The sequence below is a fragment of the Chlamydotis macqueenii genome, chromosome 10 (assembly GCF_036417535.1).
Source record: "Chlamydotis macqueenii isolate bChlMac1 chromosome 10, bChlMac1.mat, whole genome shotgun sequence".
In the NCBI taxonomy this organism is placed as follows: Eukaryota; Metazoa; Chordata; class Aves; order Otidiformes; family Otididae; genus Chlamydotis; species Chlamydotis macqueenii.
The window spans coordinates 7854769-7863935 of record NC_141565.1 but is presented as its reverse complement, the minus strand read 5'-3'; the positions used below and the strand labels follow the sequence as shown (position 1 = coordinate 7863935).

At 51.3% G+C, this 9167-nt stretch overlaps 2 protein-coding genes across 3 annotated transcripts in view; both read right to left on the bottom strand.

Annotated features, from left to right (window-relative positions):
* Positions 1 to 3421: 3421 nt before the first annotated feature.
* On the bottom strand, positions 3422 to 3970 carry BRK1 (BRICK1 subunit of SCAR/WAVE actin nucleating complex). The gene is made up of 3 exons (XM_086755740.1): positions 3809 to 3970; positions 3647 to 3729; positions 3422 to 3571 (listed from the first exon to the last, which is right to left on the bottom strand). Exons 1-3 carry the CDS (start codon positions 3924 to 3926, stop codon positions 3545 to 3547), a joined length of 228 nt encoding a protein of 75 aa, XP_086611866.1. The 5' UTR covers positions 3927 to 3970; the 3' UTR covers positions 3422 to 3544.
* Positions 3941 to 9167, bottom strand: part of FANCD2 (FA complementation group D2) — a 48508-nt gene continuing 43281 nt past the window's right edge. For both annotated transcript variants that reach the window (XM_086755724.1, XM_086755725.1), the window contains 4 exons: positions 8003 to 8077; positions 4894 to 5040; positions 4278 to 4352; positions 3941 to 4139 (listed from right to left, as the gene is read on the bottom strand). In XM_086755724.1, coding sequence (XP_086611850.1) covers positions 4062 to 4139; positions 4278 to 4352; positions 4894 to 5040; positions 8003 to 8077 — 375 coding nt within the window. In that variant the 3' untranslated portion in view covers positions 3941 to 4061. The remainder of the gene's footprint in view (positions 4140 to 4277; positions 4353 to 4893; positions 5041 to 8002; positions 8078 to 9167) is intronic.

Here is a 9167-nt window from a genome sequence, read left to right as displayed (position 1 = left end):
TACCACTCATTCCCAATCCTTGGAACTGTTAACTCAAAAGGAGTACTGCAGGATTGCTCTGATCGCTCCACGAGTGAGTGAGGCAGCCAGCACCAAAAGCCCACTGCTTACTGTTTGAGAGTGCAGACCTTTCTTAAGCTGCAGATGTGGCTCAGGCTCCAATGAAACTGCTCCATTCTGGCACCTTCATAAGAGGCTTCAGAACAGCTCAGCCTCCAGTTCAGGCTCTGGGAAAAGGTCTCAGACCACCGAAAGGTCTCAGCTACAAATAACCAGAGCTGGAAGGGTGCGTGAGCTCTCTTAGGACAAGCCAGCTCTCAGAAGAGGAAAGCATGCTTTGAGGGCAGAGAGTGCATCATCATCGCTTGCTCCATTAAACGTGCGGTGGGGAGAACAGCACCACTAACACGGCACATAAATCAAATCTCCTGATTTAGAATACGTAAAGCCACTTCAGAAAAGTTTAATGTGGGTTCCTGGGGCATCATATTCTGAAAAAGACACAGTTCAAGAAAAAAAAGGCAAGCAGAATTCTCCAGTCTTTAAAACAATCCAAATGCTTCAAATATATCAAAGCTCCACCTACTACAAGGCTGCACATCACAGCAGCTGCTGGAAGCAGTATCAGCTCCAGGACCAGGAGGCTCCTCCACCTCCCAGAGATGGCCTGGAATAAGCAGCACCCAAACCAGAAAGGCTGGTCTTGCAGAGCCCTAGGGAACTACCGAGACTCCCTGAAAGGGAAAGTAAAAGGGCAGAACTCCGTACCCCAGTGTGCTGCCCAGCATCCCTGCTGGGGCATGTACCAGACAGGCTGATCCCACAGCGCCCAGGCTGTGTGAGAGCACGTGTCCTGTGAGGAGCGGTACACTCCAGAAGACAGATGCCTACACCAAAACTGCTTTGGCCACACCAGCTCATGGCAACATCTACTGCTGTAAGAAACTGTGGGGTCAGACGAAAAAAAGAGAGAACCATCACAACAGAGACCAGGAAGGGATCCAAGAGAGACACAGCCCACTAGCTGGGAGCAGGAACCAGCAAAGAGCTCAGCCTGGCACAGCCCCGGTGCCAGCGATGGCTGTGGTACCGTCTCCCATGCAGCCTTTGAGTGAATGCTGCAGTTCAGCCCCGCTTGGGACGAAGCCCCATGTAGTCGCTTGCTCAACCTCCCCACCCTGAGGGAACGGGGGAGAGATAACATAAAAGGTTCAAGATAAGGACAGGGAGAGGTCATTCAAGTTACTGTTACAGGCAAAACAGACTCAACTTGGGGAAAACTAATTCAATTTATTAACAATAAAACTAAAGTAGAATGAGAGAAAAAAAAACCCTCAGATCTTAAGAACACCTTCCCCCAACCCCTCTCCTCTTCCCAGGCTTAACTTCATTTGGGATTTAACCACCTTCTCCTGCTTTGAGCGGTGCAGAGGGACAGGGAATGGGGGTTACAGTCAGTTCATCGCACATTGCTTTCCGCCACTCCTTCCTCCTCAGTTGAAGAACTCGCATTCCTGCCCTGCTCCAGCACGGGGTCCCTCCCACGGGCTACAGTCCTCGATAAACTGCTCCGGCGTGGGTCGTTTTTCCACGGGGTGCAGTCCCTCCCGAACAGCTGGCCCAGCGGGCCCTCCACGGGCCACAGCCTGCTTCAGGCCTCCGCCTGCCCCGGCGTGGGGCCCTCCATGGGCTGCAGGGGGACAACCTGCTCCACCATGGGCTGCACCGCAGGCTGCAGGGGAATTTCTACTCAAGTGCCTGGAGCACCTCCTCCCTCTCCTTCTTGGTATCTGCAGCTGTTCCTCTCACAAGAAATTCTTCACGATCGGGCTCAGGCAGACGCCTCTCAGGTTGCCTCACATCTCTCTTTTCTTGGCCAGGCCCAGACAGCTGCCCAGCAGGAGAGCAGAGGGTGAGGGCCGCAAGGCTCACGCCTCCCCTTCTCTGCCCATGCTTCTGTTTTATTTTCCCCTTCTTAAATACATTACCACAGAGGCGTTATCACCGCCACCAACTGGTTTGGCCCTGGCCAGCAGCAGGTCCGCCCTGGACACCGGACAAAGGAGAAGCTCCTAGCAGCTTCTCACAGAAGCTGCCACTGTAGCCCCCCTGCTACACAAACCCAGCAGAGTGCGAATCCTAGGATCATTTAAGCAGGGACCTCTGGTGGTCTCTAGCTCATCCCACCCCTCCCCACACACATTCAAAGCAGGGCTAACTTCAAAGTCAGATCAAGCTGTTCAGGGCCTTGTCCAGACAAGTATCGAGTTACCTCCACAGGTGGAGATCTCGGGACTCTACTGCAGCACATCCAGAATAAGCAGTGAACGGGCCATGGGCGTATTTTTGATGTACTTGGGCCACAGAGCAACCGCCTCCCTAGGAAAGAGGTAGGTGTTTTCCCTCTACCTCCCAATCTTGTATGACACCACCATCTCTCATCATGTGGCATCATCCTCGAGCACAAGTGCAGCGATCCACGGCTGCTCCACTCCACTGGAAGCTCTGCAGGGTTGGTACGAAGCACTTACTTCCCCTGGGACTAAGCACTCGAAGCAGCCAAGCCTCCCAGGTGTGCAGCCCAACCTGACAGTAAAGCGTAACCAGCTACGTGAGCTCACGGAAAGGCTGGAGGAGCACCTGTTCAAACAACGGAAAACACAGAGCTTCCTAGGAGAACAAAACAGCGAGCTGGGGGGAGGACCTACGTTGAGGAGCAACCAGCTGATGTCAGACCTGCAAGGCTCAAAAATATAAAGAACATTAAGTTAGCCAGGTGCCCAGTAAACACTGCAGACATCACATTGCCATGTAAAAGACAGCTCCCAGTTGAAGAACAGCAAACGGAGACATTTAATGCCTGCTGGGAAGCAAGGAGACCTCTACTGACACCGACTCCATGGACTCCCCAAAAAATGCTAAATGTGAGCAGTGAGTTTGCAACTCCAGATGCCCACTGAAAATCTGACATAAATAGAGGAGTGGTGGAAAGGGAAGATGGGTTTTCATTGCCACTTGCTCCCTAGAAAGGGGAATAAAGCCCCTCTTCCTAGGTGCCAGCAAAGGGCACTCTCCTGTGGTACGTGCACCATGCCAGGTGAGCCTGCTGTCCCCACACAGCCCTGACAGAGCGCACACGTGAAGGCTGAGACACCCTCCGAACCACTGGGTTCAAGAGATTTTCCGCTGTGAGCCCAGCAGGAGCACAAAGCACCTCAAAGACTGGTCAGGTGCCTCCTGGAGCTGACAGCAGCCAGGCCTGTGGCCCCTACCATCACAGCCCCTATTTGTGGGGAAGAGCATGGGCCAGACCCCTGCGGGTCAGGCGGATGGAAGGGCAGGCTCCAGACATCTAGGACGGCGGCAGGGAGCCGGGCATCCCGTGACCCGGCCCCAGGCAGGCAGGCAGAGAGCAGGCACGGCAGGAGCACAGCGGTTTATTGGCAACACGAGCAGAGGCGGCGGTGGCGGCGGCGGCAGGCCCCGAGCAGGGTGCGGGGCGGCGGTGCTCCGGCGGGGTGGGGGGCCCGGGGCCGCCCCAGGCCTACGTCAGCGTCTCGCCCTTGGTGACCTGCGGGGAAGAGGAAACACCTCAGCCGAGGCCGGCCCCGGCCCGAGCACCCCCCGCCCCAGCCCCGCTGCTCACCCGGGCCTCGATGTACTCGATCCTACGCTCCAGCGCCGTCAGCTTCTCGTTCAGGGTGGCCAGCCGGGACCGGCACGACATGTCTGCGGGGACGCGGCAGTCAGAGGCGGCAGGGTGCCCGCCGCCGCCACCCCCCCGCCCCCGCCGCCCCCGCGCCCTCACCGAAGGAGTTGAGGAAGTCCGCGATCTTCTTGATGGAGCTGGTGATCACCTCGATGTACTCGCGATTGGCCCAGTCCTGATGGATCTCCCGCTGCACCGGGTCCTCCTGCACCGACATGGCCGCCCCCGCCGCCGCCGCCGCCCCCGCGCCTGCGCGGGGTTACGCATTTCCCCTCCCCGCCACCGCCCCTCGGCGCCTGCGCGTCGCTGGGCGGAGCCGCCCGCAGCCCCACCCGCCGCCGCCGCCGCGTCCTCAGGCCCGTGCGGGAGAGGGGCCCGGCCCGGCCGCGCCGTCCTCGTCGCTGCCGTCCGTGCCGCTCCCGCTCGGCTCCTGTGGGGAACGCCGCCGTCAGAGCCGAAGCTGCCCCCGCCCCCGATCGCCCCCCCCCGCCGCCTTTGCCTTGGAACAAGGGTTTCAACCGGTGGCAGCCCCGAGGGGCTCAGAGCGGCACCGCCGGTGAAGAAGTACCTCAGCAGGGCTTTCTGTGGAGTCCTCCTCCTCCGAGTCCTTCTCTTCAGAGGCCTGAGACAAAATTTCTTCTCCCTAGGTTGAACGCAAGAGACCTGTACTGAGTGTACGCGAAGCGGCCAAAGCGCGCTACGATGGAATGGAAGAAAGCGGGATTTCATTACCGTCTTAAATATTAACAGTTTCTCAGTAAAAAGCAGGCTTTGTGTCAACTGTCCTGCTTCTACAGTGACAGATGAAGAACGTGGCCAGAATTGGCTTCTGTTAAAGCCACGCACAAGAGGGTGCGCAAAGAGGGGTCCAGTGGCCTTTGCCTCTCCCGCTCTGTGCGGTTCCTGGCACTGCGCAGAGGACGGATCCCCCGTAACCCCCTCATTGCAAACAATAAAAACTGACCACAGTGACAGCGCCTCACTGCAAGGAAGCCCCCAGAGGTGCAGGCCCTTAATCCTGAAATAAAACGCTTTCTGCCACACTAGACGTGACTGTAAAACGGTCACCATGAGTTTGGTGTTTTAGCTCTACCTGCGCACAAGGGCAGAGCTCCAGCAGCCTGGGCAAGACGAGCTTGGTTGTTCCCCAGATTTAATTGCCCCAGGAAGACAGTGGTTCTCACCTGAAGATCCCGATTTTTAAGGATGCCCACCCAGAACGCCTCCTGGCAGTGGTTGAATGCCAGCATTGCCTTCACTCGGTACACAAATTGTTCCAGTGACTTCTTCAACAACGGCACGTGGTTGGTCAGTCCAATGTCTTGGCGAATCTAAGTGTGAAACAGTACAACGTGACTACGACTGACCCTTGCCTAAGTATTCTGGCTATTTAAAAAGCCATTGGTTACACAGGTGGGAGTGATGAGACACGATCCCCACAAAGCTTGCCCAAATTATGTAATTTCTTAGCCAAATTATTTTATATCTTTTGTTAAAAAATAAAATTCAGATAAGTGTCTTGTCTAAGGCAGCAAAATGATCCTGTGCAACAAGCCAAACAGCCATATCCACTCTGGATAAAAACAGAGGGAGCCACAGCTTTTCTGATGAACCTTAGAAAAAGGCTAGTAACTCCTCTACACAAACCAGATGAATTCTGCTGACCCTTGGAAAATTATTTTGAGAATCTGCTCCAACATCTCAGCAACAGACCAGTGTCACTTGCTGTGTTCTCCAAGAACAACACACAGCTCTTCACACGCAGATCTCACGCTGCTGCCATCTTGCTCATGGCAGCCACAGCTTGCTTGCGCACAAATGTGTCCACACAAACGTGTGCAAGCTGCGTTGGTGCTGGTGGTGCGTGCAATTGATAACGTTTGGGTAAGTGTGAGTCACCTACGAGTTACTGTTGGTGAAATAGCAGGGTTATCTACAGAGGTCAGCAATGGACAATCACACTGGTCCAGTCCAAAGCAAAAAGCAATGCTACAAGTGGCCAGACACAAAACTCCCTAGGAAGGGAGATAGCTATTTGCTGACAGCCACAAGCTGCAAACTAATGCTGCAGGGAGTTTCCTGTCAGGAAATCGATGAATTCTCAGGCATAGAGAAGAAAGAATGAGAAGGGTGTTCCATAAGCCACTGCAATGACAATCTTTTCTTGCTCAGTGGCTGAGGCAATTCGCTTACACTAGCTACATGGAATGTGTGTGCACTATAAACTCCAAAGCCAACCTGTCCAGACCAAAGAAGCACTGGCTTTTGGAGAACTAGGACAGGAGGGAACAAAGGGAGTTGCTGTAAGCAAAAAACAGCTGAGGAAGGGCAGCTATGCCAGATATTGTGTGAGATTTAACTCCGGCTGAGCGTCTCTTCCTGCTAGGCTTGGATCTGCAGTACAGAGTAGAGTCATTGCTAAGCCAGAAACCCTGCCAAGAACCATAAACAACTATTTTGTGCTTAAGTATTTTCCTCTTTCATGAGAATACTTTGTAATCTTCTTGCATTAAGATGCTCTCATTAACTATACTCTGAAATCAGATCAGCTTCATTTCTTGGAAGATTTCAACACGCTTGAAGAGGGACACTGCTTTGCTTCGTGTTCTGACAACGGGGAATGGGTAACCAAGTACCAACAGCAATCTGTTCTCTAGCCTGTGTAACAGGCAGGACCTACCAATTGTCAGCACTAATCAGAACCAAATCAGGGAAAACCTCGCTAGTGACACAATCAACAATCACAGTGCTCCGTGGGTCTTGGAACCCACCCAACTGTCTGCAGGGAGTTTGGAGAGTCAACAAAGTACCATGCCATTTGCAAAAATCTGTCTCCAGAAACTGTCCTTATGTCCAGCATTAGATACGTGAACAGAAGAGAGGCTTGGTGTGGAAGAGCAAATGACAAATTCTTAGGAAGTTACAGGTGAAGCTGATTGCTACTGCCTGCTGTGTAATGCTCTTGAAAGACACTCTCATTGAGGGAGAGTAGCAAATCTTAGGTAACACGGCATTGTACGTCAGTGAGCATCTACTAGTTTTGTATGAAAGTGAAATCAAGACTGGTTTAACAAATGTCGGTGTCAACTCCTCTTCAAACAGGTGTGGAGCATTCATCGCATACATTTATTTGCCTAGATTCAGCTGATGCCTTCTCATTCTTGCAAAGATGATTTGGGACAGAGACCTAATCAAATTGCAACAGATACAAGAGCAGTGGTAAAACACAGGTGTTCACTAACTGCAGTTACATGCTAACCGGGGCCATGGGACACAGCACTTGAAAATGCTAGTCAAGTGCAAAGACAAACAAGACATCCCAAGTTATCCTGTTTACAAGGTGAATTGTGACTTTAAAGCGGGCATGAGGATTTCACTTTTCAGACATGAGGAGGACACTTTAGCATTTCCAGGGTTTGTGCCAGCTTCCAGTTCTCCCTTATGCTGATAGCTGCAATGGCATGTTCTGATCTCCGTTCTGACCTCCACATAGACTTTCATGCTCTTGATGCCAGCTCTAGACTAAATCGGTAGCAAATCTAGTTTGCGGAGCCATGCTAATAGCTGGCTTTCTCCCTTCAACTACTTTGGCAAAGCTCCCTTCTCAGACATGTGTTCTTGAACCTCTTAGGAGTCCAACAGGAACCAAGCAGCACACATGAAGTTCTTTCTAACTGCATTTTCCCATGTGATTCTCTCTTGTGACAAGCACTGGCTCTTCACACCGTAAGCAGGGTGCTAATCCTCTCCTTCCTTCCTGTCCCAAGTCTCCTGGTTGCCTGCTACCAGCTTCCTCCCTTCTCTTTGCCCTCTTCCCTAGTATCAACCTAACAATGCCCAAAAAGCACCTCGGGAGGACTCTGAGTAAGGTTTTCCCCTTGTCCGCCTCCTGTTGATGATTCTTCTGACTCACAAGGCTGTTGGTCTTTGCCAAAGCTTCTCTCCCACATTATCAGTCGGGCATCTAACTTTATGCAAGGTCTCTAAGATCTTAGCTTGTGTCCTCAGAAACACCCTCTTACAGATTCCAACAACCAAACATGTCAAGAACCTCTGTCCTAAAAAAGAGTACGCTAACCTCATCTGACATCCAAGTCAGACACTTCCAGATCAAATACTTCAACTTTTGGGCCATTAATCAAGGCTGTTTCTCCTCCTCTTAGAGTTTTTTTGCGTGTACAGACACTACTGGAAGCCGTCAAGTAGAACCTGCCTATGCCCTGGAAAAGCAGTGGAAGGGAAATAAGTCACTCTTAGGACAGGAGTTTGTGCTGTAATTAGAATTTATCTTACCTTGGAATGGCCACACATGTGATGAAGTTGTCTGGTACTCAGCTGCAAGGTTTTCAGCAAACTCTGCACATCATCCTGCAATAAATAAATAGACCAGCAAATCATTCCCAAAGGATTTTTCTCTAAGGGAAACAAGAATAATGAAGCAGTATTAGTCCTAGCAATCCTTCAAAGGGTTATGGGATAGAGATATTATGCACATATGCAGGAAACATCAGGCAAATGGGATGAAGCCACAGGAGACTTGCACTGTGCGTCTAAGTCAAGTAACTTGTAATAAAAGTATGACCACATGTTAGAAGACCAAGCAGTTTGAACTGAAACTGATTTTGAATCAGAGTTTGAAATGAATGTGTATCAGTGAAAGTGGGGCGATTAAAATCAAAACAACCTTATCACATGTTGCCTTGAGTACAACCTTCTGAAACAGGGGAACCAGAGGAAAAGTACCAAACATACTGCCAGACTGTGGTATTTGAAATGCATCCAACACAAACTCTGGATATCAGTCCTCTCTATTGAGCAAATTCTGTGGCACTATTATCCAGTGGCAATGACTAGATATCTGTTTGAGAACCTCATTCACTCAAACATCCATGAGAACAGATATTTGAAACAGAAAGGCATTATCTATTAAAAAGACAAGTTGTGAAGACTAAGCCAAAGAATGAGTCTCGCTGACAAAGCTGTATTGCCTTGCAACAAAACAGGGGAAATAGGCGCACTGTTCTTGCTTGTCGCATAGTGCAGCAGTGTTGGTCTGTCCATCTGCACTCATGCATGGTGTCCTGCTCAAAGATCCAAGAATTATTGCAGACACCAATGGCACTGTCTACCTGGACTGCAAGCCCTCACCAACCTAACTGCTCACGTGAGCTGCCTGCTCTGTGAGCGCCACCTTTGTGGTACTAACTTTTGAAGGAGGTGGAGGTTGAAAGGGGCTTCCTTTGCTAACAGCAAAACCATCCAACCAGAAGAGTGATGGCAAATTGGGTAACAGCGATCTGTTTGCTGAGAGTGCACTCGACAGGCAAGTAAACAGGGCAGAGCAAAGCTGAAGACATTAGACACATATCTCATGAAGCGTCACAAGTGTCATGCCAACGTGTGACCAGAGACACAAATCTCCCTCTAGCAAGCATCAGTCATGCGTCCCAACTGGTTC